At 35.3% G+C, this 19086-nt stretch overlaps 1 protein-coding gene across 1 annotated transcript; it reads right to left on the minus strand.

Moving 5' to 3' along the window:
- Window positions 1-10031: 10031 nt before the first annotated feature.
- On the minus strand, window positions 10032-13276 carry LOC147519650 (floral homeotic protein APETALA 2-like). The gene is made up of 10 exons (XM_086591219.1): window positions 12286-13276; window positions 12146-12171; window positions 11958-11988; window positions 11765-11852; window positions 11426-11571; window positions 11272-11316; window positions 11063-11154; window positions 10832-10980; window positions 10546-10731; window positions 10032-10453 (listed from the first exon to the last, which is right to left on the minus strand). Exons 1-10 carry the CDS (start codon window positions 12810-12812, stop codon window positions 10304-10306), a joined length of 1440 nt encoding a protein of 479 aa, XP_086447345.1. The 5' UTR covers window positions 12813-13276; the 3' UTR covers window positions 10032-10303.
- Between the last annotated feature and the right edge of the window lie 5810 nt (window positions 13277-19086).

The raw sequence follows: 19086 nt of genomic DNA on the forward strand, positions 1-19086 counted from the left end.
TTGTTTTTGGTTTTTTGCATTTTTTATCCTAGTGATATTAGGGTTTGGTCAACAATTAATCGTTTATTACACTTTGGTCCAAAATTGTGGTTAAAATGCATTAATTTGGCCTTGACTGTGAGTTGACCAAATGGCCCACGTCTATTTTGCTCATATTTTTTAGAAATGCCCATAATACTCTGCACAAATCGTACACGTGACCCAATTGAGGACCAAATTGCAAATATTGCTATTAAGAGTAAGACCAATTACTAAAAGGGTCTTGTTTTGGGCACTACATACCTGAATTATGTTGGGTAGACTCCATAAAAAATCAAAATATTACAAGTATGCCACAACTTGTTTTGTGGAAGGCACCTCCTAACTACTTCCAATCGACTCCCCTCTCTCTATCTCTCTATATTCTCTAATAAAGCATCTATTCCAAATCATGCAATCACCTCTAACACCAATTCACATAAGAAATCATCTCTCATACTAAACCTCAACTTCATTATTTTTAACCTGAAAAACCAAATTGGTGAAAAACGGTAATGAAGAAGATTGAGTCGATGGAAAAAGAATTTGGTTTGCTTCAAAGACTTCAAAGAATGTTTGATTCCGAAATACCAACTCAATTTTTTTCTTGCCTTTCTATATTGCAAGGTTACAGCATGACCCCAAGAGTTTCTTATGAACGATTTGACCTCTCTATATTCACCCATACGACTTGGTCGTGTCGAATGGACCAAACGACCTGGTTGTGTCGCTCTAGTGTCTTATGAATGACTTTGTGGTCTCGTCCCAAACTCTTGAATGATTTGATGGTGTCGTCAAACCTCTTAAATGATTTTATGGTGTCGTTCCAAACTCTTGAACGGTTTGATGATGTCATTTGAGTTTCTTATGAACGATTTGGTGGAGTTTCCCAAAAAAGTGGGGTCTGCCCAACACAAAATATGGCTGTGGCATACTTGTAATATATATATATATATATATATATGGGGCTGGCTACCTTTCAATTGACAGCTAATCTTGACAGCCCACCACATACACTAGATTATAGTCCATCCAACGTCCAGATCTTGATCTCATTTAACAAAGGAATTAGGGAGGGTAACTTAGTCATTTGACTTTCTATTCTAAAAAAAACTCACGAACAAACCACCCGACTTTTCTTCCCTTTCCACCCAACAAAACTGATCTCTCCTAACAAATCATAGTTCTTCTCCTTCCACCCAACAAAATCAATCTCTCCCAACAAATCCCAATTGAAAGCTTGATGAACTCTCTCTCCCTCTACATAAAATCTTCGACCGCTCTCCTCACCTAAAGAAAACAATTCAAGTTTGAAGCTTTTTACCTTTTAGTGAGTTATTTCTATTTTGTTTTAGTGTATCAAATGTTAGGAAGAAACCCACCCACCCACCTTTCACATTTTTCATTTTTTCTAGTGTTTGTGCATGGTTAGTTTAATAGGCGCACGCCTATAGATAGAGCACAACTAATAGGTGCACACCCACATTTAATTACTATCTAATTTTTTTAAGAGTTAAAATTGGAAATTTAATATGGGAGTCGCTTGATATTTATTTCGTTATGGTTCTGCATTTATTCCGTTTGATATTTTCCTCGCTTTTTGAATTTTCTACAAATGGAAGGGAATGTTGGAGCTATTGTCGAGTCTTCTTCTCGTTGTACTGATTCCCAAAGTAAAGATGTCGAGATATTAGTTGCTCCGCACTTAGGTATGAAGTTTAATAGTGTTGATGAAGCAAAGACTTACTATAGAGAGTTTGGTAAACAAGAGGGATTTGAGATTCGTGTTCGGACTACAGATAAAAAACAAACTGGTGTAGAATTGCCTTCTAGTTGTCTATTGGTTTGCTCACATGAGGGGGTCCATAACAAGAAAGAAGAAAGTGAAGGTGTAGCTTCGAGAAATACTTCGACTGTTAGGTGTGGTTGCCAAGCTAGAATGCGAGTTACAAAAAGAAAACTTGAAAATATATATGATGTGAGCTTCGCTGCAAACAACCATAGCCACAGTTTCGTCTCTCCATCAAAGAGGCAGTATATGAAAGGTAACAAAAATATGCCTGAAGTTGTGAAGTGTTTGACAAAGGTTTTTCATGACAACGGTATACCTGTAGGGAAAGTGGCAGACGTTTTCCATGGGGATGTGATTAGGTTTAGGAGAAAGCATTGTTGGAACCACCATTATGATTTGACGAGAAAAATACCTAAAGACAATGATGTTACTGCCGTACTTTACTATTTTAGGCAAAAGAGTGCTGAAAATCCTCAGTTCTACTATGCCATTCAATTAGATACAAAAGGGGTTGCAGTAAATTTCTTTTGGGTTGATGGAAGGTCCCATGTCCAATATGAGTACTTTGGGGATGTCGTAACTTTTGATAAAAAAATATAGAACTAATGTTTACAGTATGCCTTTTGCCCCTTTTACTGGAGTCAACCACCACATGCAGTCTATTCAGTTTGGTTGTGCCCTGCTACTTAATGAGACAGAAGAGACATTTGTGTGGTTGTTTAAGACATGGCTTGCAGCTAGCTATGGGTGGTCGTCCACCAACTTTAATGCTTACTGACCAAGATTTAGCGATGACTGCAGCAATTAGAAGAGTTTTCCCTGCTACTCGACATCGATTTTGTCTTTGGCACATTATGCAAAAAAATTCAGAGAAGTTGTCCTTTGTCTACCATAAACTCGATACATTTTGTTCAGAGCTTACATATATTATTTGGAAGTCATATAGGATTGTTGATTTTGAAAGAAGGTGGTATGCACTACTGTTGAAATATGACTTGACTGAAAATACTTGGTTGACAAAAACATATAAAAACCGTACGTCTTGGGTTCCAGTTTATCACAATGACATTTTTTTTGCTGGTATGCATACGACTGGGCGAAGTGAATCAATGAATTCTCATCATGATCAATTCGTTAGTTCGACGACTACACTTATGGAATTTGTCCATGGTAACGAGAGGTCTTTGGAATCGATAGCCAGGAATGAAAGGGAATCTGATTACCGCACCGAACATACTTCTCGCATTGTGGCTAAGGATGTTTTCCTCCTCAAGCATGCTAGTAAAGTTTATACCATTAGTGCTTTTAATAAATTCAAGAAACATTTAGAAAAGGCTAAGATGAAATATAGAATTGTTGGAGAAGAGATAGACACACATGGAACTGGAATTTATACGGTGAAGACAAGGGACATCAAGCAAACTTCAATTTGGAAAGTGACTTTTAATAGAGGAACCTTGAGAGGGTGACTGTGAATGTAAGAATTTTCAGTTCGAAGGATTACTTTGTGCTCACATTTTAAAGCTTTTTCAGTGTTATGACATCGAAGAGATTCTAGATCATTTTATTTTGAAACAGTGGACGCAAAAGGCAAACACATAAAGAGCGGTGTTTGATGGTGGACTAGTGGTCGGTCATGAAGACCATGAGCCTTTAAGAGTTGCCCATTGTATCAAGGTTGCTACTCAATTAGCTTATGATGTATTGATTAGTGTTGAGACATATGCATATTTTAATCAGAAGATGAGTGAAATGTCTATTGGAGTTTTGGAGCTCAAGGAAACTATCAGCAAAACAGATACAATGAATAATGAAGCTCCTACAGTTGAAGAGTCTATAGTTGATACCTCACAGGTAATTATTTAGTTTGTTGTTTATCTTTGCAATGATAAAAATCTTATTTGATTTTAACTCTTAAATCTTCCTTTCAGCTCTTAGTTTTAAATCCCAACATTTCTCAAACGAAGGGGAGAAAGAAGAAAGCGGAGAGAATGAAAGGCCCCAGGGAGGAAGCCTTAGAGAATTCAGGAAGAATGTGTAAAAGTTGTAATAAGGTTGCTAAGCACGTCTCCAGAAATTGTCCAGAAAAATTAAAAAATAAGAGTGTGGAATGACATGCTTGTCGAGTGTGGAAGGACCGTTGGGTTCTTACACTCTTGTTTTTTTGGGTGTTTATTTTTATTTTTTTGAATTGTCTGAATTTTAAATTGACTATCCAGTTTTTTGGGAGCTTACAATGTGGAAGGACCGTCATTTTAAACATGCCTCCACGAACACGAGGAGGATCAAACACCCAAACCCAAAAAAGAAAATGTAACGAAGTGCCACCAATTCCCATTATTGACGAACCCGATGAAGAAATCGCAAAATCAACAACTCAGTGGACTATGAACACTGAATGTTCATACTCTTATTAGACTATGAACATTTAGTGTTCATAGTTGATGCAGTACAGTTTGCCAATGATGTCAATGAAGTTGGCATACTTCAATGAATTGAAAAAGCGGGTAACAAAGTCAGAAAGACATGGACGCGGCCATATTTGATTGGAAATATTAAAATAAGCATAACCCACAGCTTTGCAGTGGGCACCACCCTCCCGGGCCATAAATCCATCGTTTAGGCCTTCAAAATCACGTTTTTGTTGTTTTAGGAAAGTTTTGTTTTTGCTATATCTTTTGATAGGAGAGTCCATTTTTTATTTGGTCAGTTGGATTAGTTCTATTTTGATTAGTAGTTTCTTAATATGTGGTTATCCCATAACTTTCCATTTTTGGAAAAATTCGAGTTTTGTGGTAATTAGGGTATTTCGCCTATATAAAGGCTGGTAGTCTGTATTAAAGTTTTCAGTTTTGGTTTTGAGTTAATCATATTAAGAGTTACCACAATTGGACTATGAACAGTGATATTAAGAGTTAATCATTTTGAGTTAATCATATTATGAGCTATGAACATTCTTTGTTCATATCACAATTGGACTAGGAATAGTGATTGTTCATAGTTCGGTAGCTATGAATACTCATTGTTCATAGTTCGGTAGCTATGAACAATGAGTGTTCATAGTCCATATTGTACGTACTATGAACGATCATTGTTCATAGTCGAATTGTGGTATGAACAAAGAATATTCATAGCTCATGACTATGAGCATTGATTGTTCATAGTACGTACAGTATGGACTATGAACACTCACTGTTCATAGTCCAATTGTGATATGAACAAAAAATGTTCATAGCTCATGATTGTGGTATGAACAAAGAAGGGTTAATTTGAGATACCCCCTTGTTTTCCAGTGAGAGGAGTGATTTTTCCCGATAATAATATCATCTTTATTTTTGTTTTGGTCAACGGTTAAAATTAGATCATCTAATTTATTTTAGATCGATGGTCAAGATTAGATCTAACCATTTTGGTAGTCTTCCACACGTGCACAGCTTATACATTGTTGTGCATAGTTTATACATTGTCGTATATAAACTTTCTCTAATATAGTGTTGTGCACAACTTATATAATGAGGTATGAACATTGATTGTTCATACCCCAAATAGGTATGAATAATAAATGTTCATATGAACAATGAGTGTTCATAGCTCATATTGGGGTATGAACAGTGATTGTTCATACCCCAAATAAGAGAGGGTACAATGGTCATTTGACTTTCTATTCACAAAAAAAAATTAGATCCACAAAAAAACCACGACCCCATTCTTCTTCCTCCTAACAAAAGTCATCTCTGCACAAACTTTCATAGTTGGGTATTGATTTGCGTATAATTCTTCAATTTGGAGATGGGTTTAATTTACCTTGGAGTTATCCTCATAAATATGAAGTGGGTGATCCGGTTATATGTTGAAGTAAATTCTTTGACTTCCATTGAATCATTGATAAAGAAATACCTTATATAGTTATGACAACCTTTTTTTATGTAAACCATTGGAAGGAATTAAGGATATTGTTGAGTTGAGAATCTTTGTGAGCTTTTGATGGGTAATTGGATTGAGAAATCGCTTTATATGTTCGAAATATACACGGATGTAACCAAGCTTTTTCAAATTACTGGTTTGTATAAAAAATCGACCGAATCCTTCTTAGAATAAACCATCCATATTATACAACTTTTGTCAGGAAAAGATCTGGTGGTCTCAAGCATGTTCGCACTAGTGAGCTCCTCAAATGTACGAGATTCTAAAAACAATAAAACCTTAAACTATCCAAATTTATTTCTTTGCGGATAAGATGGGCATCACATGTTTTCATCTTTTGCTTCTATTGTTGAGCATTGATGTTTTTGTATCTCTTTGATTCTATTGTTGAGCAGGAGGTAATAAATTTACAAATGAGTTCTTCAAACTAGTTTGAGTTGGGTTTCAAGGATTCAACTTTAATTATATTTTCCTTTTGATTCTTAAGATTTGATTGTGGGTTAACCGGTTCCATTGAGTTTTCAGGCAGAGTTTTCATGAAAAAATGTGGTGGTGGGTTTCTCTGAAAACTTGGTGGTGGGTGTCCCTGTAGTGAGGAGAGAGAAAGAGGATGAGGAAGAAGAAAGAGGCGTCAGTTTTTACCCAATTTTCTAATCTAATTTGTGAAAGAAAAATAAAATGACTATTGTACCCTCTCATATTTGCTTTGTGAAATTAGCACAAGATCTGGACGTTGGATCGGGTATAATCGAATGGACGTGATGGTTAAGATGGTCTGTCATTTTAAGTTGTCATTTCTTTCTTTCTGGAGTCTGCCCAACACAATTTGGTAGGTGTCCAATGAAACAACTACACATGACATCGATCATCTCATTCATTTAATCCAATAGTGGAGCTTAGATAGTTAACATTTTTTTTCTTGAACACCGCTCCATCACCACCATCCGAAAATAATGGCCGTCATTAACACAATCAACTACCAATCAAAAACCCATTTCTCCTATTTTCACTTTAAGATCATATTTTCAAGTTTGTTTACGATCTTTGAACATTCAAGCTTGTTGCTGATATTTGACACTCAATTTTTTTTTTAAGATTTCGGGTTAAGATAAGGGTTGTTAAGATTTTGTTTAATTTGTTAGGGAGTTTAAGTTAAAATTTCAAATATCCAATCTTATTTCTTTAAAATTCAAAGTTAATTTTTGTAGTCTTCTAGTGTTTTGCGTTCAATAAGACAAATGATTTTGATCTTTGTATAAGATTGAGAGAGAAGACGGTGATTGTTGAATGGTGATGAATGAGTTGATAATTGAGTGGTGGAGGAGAAGGTGGTGGTAGTGGTAAAATAAGGAAAAGACTTCGGTCCTCGGCACTTAGGATCGAAGTGCGTCCAAAGTGGCTTCGGACCACACATTTCGATTTTGTTGTTTTTTTTTTAAAAAATTTGATGAAGACTTTTTTGTAAAGTTGCTGATATGGGAAAAAAAATTGTGGTCTGGAATTGCTTTGTACGCACTTCGGTCCTCGGTCCTAAGCGGCTAAGCACTTAGGACCGAAACTTTTCTCATAAAATAAGAAAAAGATAAAATGTAAGTTTGGGACTCGGTTAATTGAGATACACATGGTGTAAAACAAGTTGTTGTTTAAAAGCAAATAATTAAATGACGACTAATGATTTTAAGGATAAATATAATACTATGAAATTTTAGATGGACTAACGAGGCCAAAGTGCAATAAACAATTAGTTATGGACCAAACCCTAATATCACTATGACCAAACTGGAAAATACTAATTAAGTAATGGCTGATAATTTTAAGGATAAATATGGTATTACAAAATTATTGATAGATTAACGACAATTTTGAACCAAAATACAATAAACGATTAATTATGGACCAAATCCTAATATAAATATTATCACTAGAACCAAAATACCCTTTTGTTTTATATTATTTGGTTGCCTTTACATCCATTTCTACTTTTCAGTTGGACCACAATTTCTCACTTTTGTTAAGCTTTCATCCTTATGATGAAAATAGAAAACAAAAAAGCTGTATAAAGAGAGGAAAATGCAGATGAACTGTCTGTCTTAGGTAGGACTTCCTAGTTCCTATATCCCACGCAAAGCAAGAGTATCTAAGGGAGTGAGAACTTAGCCGGGGGACCATTTGAGCTGATGGACGTATAGAAGAGAAACATGACGACTATTGGTGTATTTTATTTTATAATTTAATTTTTTCTTTTAAATTAATTCCTGTTGAGGAAACAGGCAGTAGTACATGAACATCTGTGTATAATTTAAAAGAATCTCTTTACTTGAAGGGTGTAAATGTGTAATGTACTCATGTGTATATGCAAGAGCCGGTACGTTATTTTATTTTTTTGAGGTAACGCCTTTTGCATGATTGCGAAACCGGACCTCTAAGCTTAAGGGAGTAAGGGATCTCAAGCTGTGAAGATTTTCTCCACCTATTTGTTTTCAATGCCTCGTGTAATTTTTCCTACCAATATGGCAATATGGTCCCTTTTTTTTTTATTGATAAATATCAATATTGTTCCTGACAAAAAATTCTATAACAAAAAGACTTTTGGAGAATAGTTCCTTGTTCAATCAAACACAATAAAGGAGATTAACAGTATCACACAATGGTTTTACTTGCTAGTTACCACAATAGGTATATTAGTGGATGTCATCTTCAAATGCATTTTCTTGCATTAGGGCATCTCCAATGGGGGGTGTAAACCGTATAGAGTGAAAATTTTATATCCCAAATATCAAAAAACTCTTTCCAATGGAGGTGCTATACCGTAGGTAATAGTGTATTAGCTAAGGGCATCTCCAATGGAAAGTGGAAAAATCCACCTCCACATAGGCTCCACATAGGTGCCATTAGGATTATACACTCTAGAGAAATCTCAAATACATAAAGTGTATATTTACTATTTGTGGCTATTTCAATGGTAGGTGAAGGCAAATGTGTAAAAATAGATAGCAACGGACTTAAACTGTCACAGTCCATTCAAAATAATGTAAAATAACGAATTTGGTCCGTCACAAAAGCTTAAAACAAATAGTGGTCCACTTTCAAACGTCATTCAAAGCAACGTCCGTGTTTTTAAGTTTAATATATCACTGAGCGACGGACTTAGACCGTCGCAAACAGAAAAATAAAGCTCCACACGTGTGTTGAAGTGACGTCCGAGTTTTTAAGTTAAACAGACATTATTTTAAGTGACGTCCGGGCTTTTTATTAACTAATAGCAAGAGGGAGAATTTCCCACCCTCTATTAGCTAATACACTATTACCTACGGTATAACACCCCCATTGGAGAGAGTTTTTTGATATTTGGGGTGTAAAATTTCCACTCTATACAGTTTACACCCCCCATTGGAGATGCCCTAATAGAGAGGGTGGAGAATTCCCCCTCTCGCTATTAGTTAATAAAAATTCCGGGCGACACTCGAACTGACGTCTGAGTGAAATAATTTTCGGACGTCACTTGGAGTAACGTCCCTTTCTAATTCTAAAATAATTTTTTAACTCGGACGTCATTCCAAATGACGTCCCAGTTTAAATTAAAAAGGGACGTCACTCCAAGTGACGTCCGAGTTTAAAATCTATTTTTTTTTACACTTTTCTATTGGAGAGTATAGAGTGTGGATATTTATAAATTATACAATAATATATAATTAGAGGTATAAAATCCTAATGGCACCTTACTTGGAGCCTAGGTGAAGGTGTAATTTTACACCCCCATTGGAGATTTGGAGATGCCCTTAGACAATTAGACTTACGCGTTTGATTGTTGAAGACTTAAAGTAACCATTTTAAGGTTTTCCTCTAATTCAGCACATTACCAAAGGAAGAATGAGAAGAGACGTGAGTGGGTGGTCGTTTTCTTTTGGTTTGGAGAAGTCCTTGTCAGACATAATAGCGGTGTCTGACTGTAATTACCATGTACTGATTTTAAGGACAACCCTCATGATAGTGACACGTCACCCTTATCAGACGGCATTTCCCAGAAACTCTGAGCTGTTTGGTGGGACTGACCAATACCTTGTTTTCATTTTCTTGTAAACTGGGGGTTCTTCACTTCTTTGATTATTATTAAATTGAATGATTTATTACTTGATTTGGAGATTAGGAATAGATTTTAGAGACAAAGAAACAGGCCTTTAAATGGAATATTTGAATAGAAAAATCAATGAACGTAGACAGAAACGAAAGGTACGTAACATGGTTCATGACTCATGAGATCGAATTAATCATACTGTCTGGTGGTAATGAGGTCATATATCATAATATAGTGTATATATAAAATAATAAATAAGTATGACAATAGTGCAAATCATATCGCAAGTTGGGTCAGAATCTGTCATTGGAGAACTCATTCATTCGTTTGTTTTGACCAATGGTTGATGACTGAGTTCTTTCTATTGGATCTTTACAAAGATCAAATATTTTGTTCCTTTTATGATTGGATTGTAGTTGACATGCACTCACGCATATACAAACAATTAGGAGGTAAAGTGGCTGAAGCAGAAGAAGTTGAAACGAGTTATATTATCATCTCATGAAAGAGTGATACCCATTCTTTGGTAGCCATGTTTGAGAAGGGAATCCTGATGATGCTGCACCTGTGTATATTTGTTGTTGCTGCTGTTCTCCTCCTCCAATTCCTACGCCGATTCGGCTTCCGTTGCTGCTGCTCGGAAACTATAAATGTAACAAGATTGTTTCAGAGATGAAATTCTCTTGGATTGGGAATACAATTGATTAACTAATGAGTCGATATTCAGAATACCCACTTGATGAATTGGAGGACTAAAGTGATGAAGAATGTGAACCATTGGGGGTCCTCCGTTTCTGCTAAATTGTTCATATCTTTGCATTTCGTTGATCCTGACAGAGACTGGTGATGGAATATTGTGATTGTGGTTGAGAAGTCGCATTGCGTCTCTCTCATTGCTTCCTCCAAAATGCTCCTCCGATGACTTCGGTAAGATTTGACGTCAAAGTTGTTGGGTTATGATAATTAGTTGTGGCAGCTTGTGAAAATATTCAATCAATAGTACGTGTTAGTAAGGTACATACCGTAGGCCTAATAATGCCGGGATTACTGAAATGACTCCTCCAATCAGGCACAAACTTTTTTGGCGACAATGGTTGATCCTCTTCATGAATGCTCAACCTCGATGCTGAATTTCCCAAGCTCAAATCAAGATTATGGTTGGGGGCAACACCTGTTCATTGTTTATTTCACAAATATTAAACCTGAAATTGGATGAATATATAGAGACAGGAAAACAAGTGCTCACAACTAACCATTTAAATTGAGCTCGCTTTCATATATACTCGGATCAAAATTGGTCACAGCCTCCTTCCCATTGTATTTGATTGCTGCTTTATCATAAGCCCTACAAAAAAAACATCAAATCCAAAAAATTTAAATCCCAAATTTTGTACCTAGCAACTTACATTACGTAGATGGTGCTGAAACATCAATACTAAGTAAAACCTAAGAAGAATGATACCTCGCTGCTTCAACTTCAGTGTCAAATAGGCCCAAATACACATATCTGTCAAATGAATACAATTAAAAACCAACTCAAGAAAATCTACACGAATTAGTTGAGAAACATATATCGAAAAAAGCATATGCAACGAGTTAAAGAAGATAGTAGTTACTTTTTGCCCAAGAACTGACCCATTCTAGCCTCCCATCTTCCGCATTTATGCAAAGTAACACCTCTAAATTTCGAACTTCCTCGAGGAAAGCCGGTACTTTGTCGACGAAGTACATGAACAAACTCCTCCTTAGTCAAATTGCTCATCTGTTACAAACCCTCCAACATGTCAAAGAAATTTATTCCTTTTAGTGGGATATTATGTAAATTTATTCCTAAGTGATAAAATCAATAAAACAACAAATGGTAGGTAGAACTGTAGAAGATAAAAAAAGGTGGAGACAAGAAGATAACATCTCTCTTCTCTTTCACTTACAATCACACATCCCTACAAAATTACCTGTTTTAGATCATCCTCATAATCATTAAGTGTGAAATTTATATCTGCTTCAACTCCCCGGAACTTGATAGCTGCTCTATCATATGCACTGAAACAAAATTTCAATCAAATATTATCCATTTGTATCAAAGTTAAGATTAAAAAGAATATGAGACCAGAAACACAAGTTGAGTCGAATGAAGAGCTAGCTTACCGAGCAGCTGCATGTGCAGTGTCAAATCCACCTGTAAAGAAATAGTAACAAACCATTTCCCAACATCAATAATCACAAACCATTAATTGATACCCACACAATAAAAATCAATTTCTTTGTTATATAAACCAAACAGTGCCATTTCTGAAAAATGCATTTTTCATTTTTTTCGCTCATTACGTACTTACCCAAATAAACTTGCTTTCCACAATCCCTGCATAAAAAATGAGAACATACTTAGAATTGAAAAATGAACATAATATATAAAGATAAAAACCTAAGATTTTTTTTTCTCAGTGAATTATGTACTGACATAAGAAGGACTAACCATATATGAGATTCCCAACGGCCCGTTCTCCGGTAAAACGTAACACCGCGATATTGCGAGCTTCTAGACCGGGGACCTCGCCGACTTTTTTTCAATGGCTGAGGCACTTCCGTGGTTTTTCCAGCCACTACTTTTTCTGATTGACTAAATTTCACACCCACCCAATGAGCTCTCGGAAATGAAGTGGTATCAGTACCAGCATCCAGTGGAGTACCGGTACCCGTATCCGTATCTTCCACAGGAAAAAATTGGCGGGTCATCGTGGGTTCACTTTCTGAAGAACAGTTGTCATCTTGGGTTACAGAAAACCCAAAGATCTTACTACTTTTTTTCCCTTTCCCGACTCTTGCATCCTCATCATCTGATCCATCTTCAATAACTACAGCTGAAGAACTATTGGAGTTTTCATTTGAAATGGATCCGGATCCGGATCCGACCCGTTTTCTCTTTTCGTCTTCTGCATCAATTGAGCACCCCTCAGATTCTTCTTCTTTTCTATGATCTGGGGTGTTGTTTAGATTCCACATAGTAGAGATGATGGGTATTCTTGTTCTTGCAAATGAGTTGAGAACACTTTTTCATTTCTTGTCCATGAAGACCAGATGTTATTGGGTTTTTCTTTCCTTTGTCTTGAAAGACTAGCAGTACTTCATGAGGCTTTGAAAATGTGAATTAGTTTGCAAGTCTATGTTTCTCTCTCTCTCTCAAGCTTTCCTTAAAAAGAGAAAGGAGAGATGTTCCTCTTCAAAATCAAAACCTTGGACTTAAGAGAGCTTGTGTTGTGTTGTTGGGAAAAGGTAGTAGGAGAGAGAGTTTTTCCCAAATAACCACAATGCTCAACTGCCCAATACAGCATACTACGCGGCCAATGGTTATAAGAAAAGTTTAGTTAATAGCAAGTAGGATGAAGTATCCTTAATGCCTACCCAACTCCTTTTTCCTCTCTCTTTGTTTGACATTACTCCCCCTCTCTTTTTTAAATACTTCACCTGTCACTTGTTAATTTTCTTAATCATATATAAGGACTTACCACTTGTGAATTTTCATCATCATTTATTACAATGCCTTACCTACTGTTATTTTATCTAGTCATTTGTAAGATTGCTTAACAGAAAATCTCAAAAGAGTAATTTCAGAACAATCACCTAATACGAACTAGAGAAGAGAACAAAAGGCTGTACGTAATAAGACTACTTATCCATGATAGAGTTGATCGAGGGGTACACTAATTTGCCGATTTTCACTTGTAAGAGGAAAGTTAGAAGTATACACTATACAATGCGTCAGACTTAAGGTGTATTACGGCGGTAAAATTCACTTTCAGATCTAAGAACATTGTTAAATGTCTGCTATCCCAGCACAATCCCTTCTAATCCAATTATAAATTGGGGAAATTTACACTCCAAATATAAAAAATTGTCCCAGTGGGGGAATTTCCCCTCGCTATTGGCACATGGTCTAATTCTAAAAACTCCAGGTTTCAAACGCTGATATTTATCTTTAAGAATCCAAGATATCTCCTTTAAGAATCCAAGATATCTCCTTAATGTTATTAGTTCGGAGCTTTTGGCCAAGTCCATAGCCAAGTCAGGCTCAAGCAGCCTTCGTTGTCTTTAACTCCCCCGCCCTGTTAGATGGTCCTCGTTGTAAGATGCAAGAACCACATGGACGCTGTGAGATCAAGGAGGATAAGCCACCTGCCCACCTCAGCTCCTAGATGGCTAGATGGGTTAAATAGTGCGCACACATCCATCCCAAATTCCCTATGTTGTACGGACGTGGACACTGCACTGACACGCACGCAGACACAGAAGCCGCGACTCAGTTATATCTAAAAAATGTAGGATACGGACATGACAAAAGACACGGAAATTAATTAATATTTATAATTTTATTTTATATAAATTGAACATTAAAAACTAAATTAAATGTATCAACATTTATAAAATCAAAACTATCGAAGATAAATAACCACAAAATTAAGCTTAATATTTCATAATCAAACTTTAAAAATATATCGTAAGTCTTAACAAAACAAAAAATGAAAAAATCGAGTTTTTTAATATTATTTTAATTAATTTTTTATTATTTTAGGTCAAAATCCGCATCCTGGTCATGTTGACCGCGTCTTGACCTGTGTCCGGTTTAGTTGACCGCATCCGACCCGCATCTATGCTACATCCGTATCCGCGTCTGACGCGTGTTCGACGCGCGCAAACACAGTCTATCGGTAAATGCGTCCGTGCTTTAGAACAAATTCCTTAACTTATCATTGCTAGTTTTCTAGCCAATATATCCACAGGTAAATTTCTGATTCGGCCATGATAATGTCAATGTGTTCCCAATTCGCCCACAAAATGCAACTCAGCGTATTTTGTCAACAACTAGTGGAATAATGTCAGTAATTTTTTGCTGACAATGACCGGATTAAAACAAAATGAAATTATCATGGCCGAATTAGAAATTTACCCTATATCCACCGTGCCATTTCTAACGTATCACACCATGTATGGCTTGATTTCTCGATATATCAATTGAAGCCAGGCCAATATAACCATTTCTAAGAATATATCCCTTATCAATTATGCATCACACAATCACACAGTAAATAGAGGTTTAAGTGAAGGGACATTACTCCACCAAGAAGTTGGATAGTATAATTTTGCTACTAAAAAAGGATAGGATATTTTTGAAATGAAATCATGTTAAATGTTAAAGAGCGGACAGAACAGGCCACAAATGATGACTGTTATACAGTTACAGTCCCAATACCATTATCAAATCATGTCTCCACTTTAAAGCTAAAAAGGTTGAGTGAGAGCATACGAATAGAAAATTGAATTTAGTGTCAGAAAAGGCAAGTATTGGGCAAAATGTCCAATAGACCGGGAATGAATGGCGTTGCCTCATTCGATCTTTTATTCACCCATGGTCCATCTAAATTCAGACAATCATTACCATTTTTTGTCCTACGTAACTTTTTTTAACTGTGGTAATTAAAAAAAAATAGTAATCTGGAAATTGGAGACGAACTTTGGATCTTCGACCCGTGGTTCGTGATTTCAAAAGGAATCTCAGAATAGAATCCGTTCAATATTATAATATTTTGAACAACAATATAGACTCAGAAATTTTAAATTCCAAATTTTTATTCGGAATATATCAGTGTTCCGGCTGGAATTTGATTTTTGAAACTTTTGAAATTTCGACAATTTCAAAAGCCTGAACTATGCTTCGACCCGTAACTATGCCAGAGTGCCAGACACATTTGATGGGCCAATAATGATAGCTTTTACACTGTATTTGCGTAAAGTTAAAACTCAACTGCCCAATTTTTCAAGAAGTCTCAATCGAGGAAGATAACTCGATGAAAGGTGAGGTCGCTAGACACCAAGACCCTCGGAATGCAATGACCCCTAGTATTATGTGATAAATTTATGTAAGAGGGATAGTCAAAAGATGTAATGGTCCACACACCAGAGTACCAGACCAGTCGCGTTTTATAGGTTGCAATCTTTTCAAGTGTTGAGTCCTCTCTATTGTGTAGTAGAAATCCAACCATTTCAAAGAAAGAAATATAGCAGGGGACAAAGTGTCAAGAAATTGTGCAAAGAAGTGAAAGAAACAACTAATGCAACGAAAGAACTTTAACAGATTCCAATTTCATCATAAGTTCGATGTCTATCCCAATACACAAACAAAGACAAGGTGGGGCTATGGAAAGTGGTAGACATAGAGACACATGTCGTGATGAGAGAAAAAAGGACCCACCCACACTTCCAAACTTATAGTAGAAAACAAATAAATGTCATATCGCACCAAAACAGAACAAATTTACTGACGCTGCTCTACCGACGCATGGAATCATTTCACTTCCTAGGAAAGAAAAAGGAAATAAGCAAATTGAAAATGAATGTTGCTAATAATGGAATGTAGATAGAAATACCACAAAATTAGCAACAGTTCTGTTTTCCTCAAGAGGAAAAAGACATTTGCTGCCAGTGGGTCTTTCTTTTTTCAACATCCAACTGATAGATTGTTTGGGTCCCACCAACTACAATCCGCATCCTTCAATCAACTCTCCTACTTATCTAATTTATTTATCTCACCTCTTTGTTTCCTTTCTTCTTTTTTTTTATAAGTGTTTAAGATTTCGAATGGAATTTCGGAATTCTGCCGGATATTTCAGTTTTTGGAAAAAAAAAACAAAACGAAATTGAAATATCAATATAAAATTGAAAAGTGTTAATTTCAAAATCTGATTAGAACTAGCCATGCAGCCCGACCTGTGGCCGGGCCTGTTATTCTTAAACCCATCATGTCTGGGCCTATATTTAAGGGAAGCACTTGGAAGTTTAACATATCCATATCCAATAAGTAATCCATATCCATATCTATTAACTAATACATATCCATATCCATATCCAATATCTAATAACTAGGATAGGATATCAATAATAGGGGGCTACTAACACTAATCACTATTTTTTTTTTTTTTTTTAATTTATCTTTTGGGTTTTGAGCGTTAGGGGAGGACCGGGTGAGCCAACTCATAGATTTTTTAGATTGACTAATTTTTTTTTAGAATTTTTTTTTTTATCCCATGCGTACATTTGAAATAATGAAATAATGCGGAGCTTTGTTTTTTGTTTTAGCATAACACATGAAAGGACAATTTTAATTTATATTAAATTAGAGAGCAGGCCAAATTCAAGATTAGTTTGGTAAGAAGGCAAGTAATTATTTTTCAAATATGGACTATTTTAAAATTTTTGCTGATGTGGCTCACTATGAGCATCTTGGGAGAAACGGATATTAATATATAGGTAGGATATACAAAATTTTGGGGAGAGCTTTTTTTTTTTTTTTTTTTATTGGTAAGCCTGTTTTAAATGAGATCAGTAACTCTTTGATGCTGGCGGGGTTCGAGCCCCAGACCTTCTGGTATCATCACCCAAAGGTTTTACCAACTTTGCTAGATTTGTCCACAAACAACAGTTTCTCATTGATCCAAACTATTTTTGGATACATAAACAGTTTTTTCGGGCACCAATCAGCACTTACTGTCTAGCCTATCCACAAAATTATTCTGAATTTTGGGTGGAATTCTGGTTTTTCAACAATTTAGAATTTCAAAATCTCATACTATGTTTTTTATCATTATCCGATGATCGTTGTGATCATCTTTATGATATTATGAAATCAGTTACATGTTTCGATTATGAGCTGGAAATGCATGAAAAGAACAGATAAAAGGTGCCTTCTCAATGCAATAAAGGGTTAAAGAATATGGTTGCCTGCATTTTTTAAGGCAAATGCAAGAATTTAGGTAATGATATCAAGGCCCAAATTTTCCAAATCGGCCGATGTTTCGGACCCAAAAAAACTTAAATATATCGGTCTATATTGATATATTGAGATATTTCAAAGATTCCAATTTTTTTTGTAAAATAGTTAAAATTTTGATATATTTTGGAAATGTCACCAATATATAACGATATATATCAAAATTATCGATTAATAGTCAATAAAATCGGTCAAATAGTAAACATGTCAATCGATATATATCAAATATATTAGATATATCGGAAAATATGATATATATCGGTCAAAAAACAAATCAATATATCTCACCAAAATATCACATTATTTTTATATTGTATACCCATATTCCGATAAATATCGCCCATATATCTGGCGGTATTTTCGGCCTTATATCAACTAGCTTATGCAAATATTTTCAAGAAGTGACGTATAATAATAATTAGCAAAGTCGCACCCATTTTAGCTTCTACACAATCGCCTAAGCAAGTGTTAACATGGTCAAAACAGAAAATGAGACAAATCCTTCAATAGCTGGATCTTTTATATGATCTTACTTGACAATACAAGCTATTAGTCCCAACGATCCATTGTTTGCCACGCCGTTGATAATGAGGTAACAAAGTTTAAGGTTTGTTGTATTGCAAACCTATGACTTTTATAAGCTAGACAAATTACATTGAATCATTATTGAAAAGTTCAAATGAAAAATTACAACACTTCAAACCTTTGACTTTTATAAAGACCAATTTCATTGTATCGTTATTGAAAAGCTCAAATGAAAAATTACAACACTTAAGTTTAGAAATCATCACTGTTGTCTAAACCTAATAATGAACACTTAACAGAATCAACAGATAGATAATCAAAATAATTTTGTAGATAAGAACAGACGCTTATATAATATGTAAACAATATAAAACTGGGAGGTCTCGTGTTTCATCAGACACCACAAATAGAAGGGTGGACTATTTTTTTCTCGTATTTAATTCCCATTATTTTGGATTGGAAAGCGAATATTATTGGGTCCAGGTGAAGATTTTCACATCTGGCTCAAACTCACAACATATGACTTTTTCTTATTGTTCGTATTTTACGTTGGAACATATTTTATTATTCTTTGATGTCGTTTGCCTGACAACAGTGTCCCGTACATATGGACCATTGTTTAATTCATAGGACTAAATTATGGGCAGTTGGGGACACGATAAAATACCGACCTCTAAAATTTCAGTAGATATCGTTAACATTTTACCTTTTGCCGGCATTTTTTCTTTCCTAAAAAACAAAAAGCTCTTGTAAATGAAATTTCAACTTATAAATTGTAGCCTACTATATTCAAATGTTTTTAGTCTAAAAATCGATTAACATAATGAAATTTCACAATATTTAAAAATTTGAATTTGAAGAAGTTTTCCTCTTTTCTGTAAATTTGAAACTCCTCCCGTAACCTCAATTCATTCGCCTTGGTAAATTTAC

This window comes from Coptis chinensis, chromosome 2 (genome assembly GCF_015680905.1).
Source record: "Coptis chinensis isolate HL-2020 chromosome 2, ASM1568090v1, whole genome shotgun sequence".
Taxonomy (NCBI): domain Eukaryota; kingdom Viridiplantae; phylum Streptophyta; class Magnoliopsida; order Ranunculales; family Ranunculaceae; genus Coptis; species Coptis chinensis.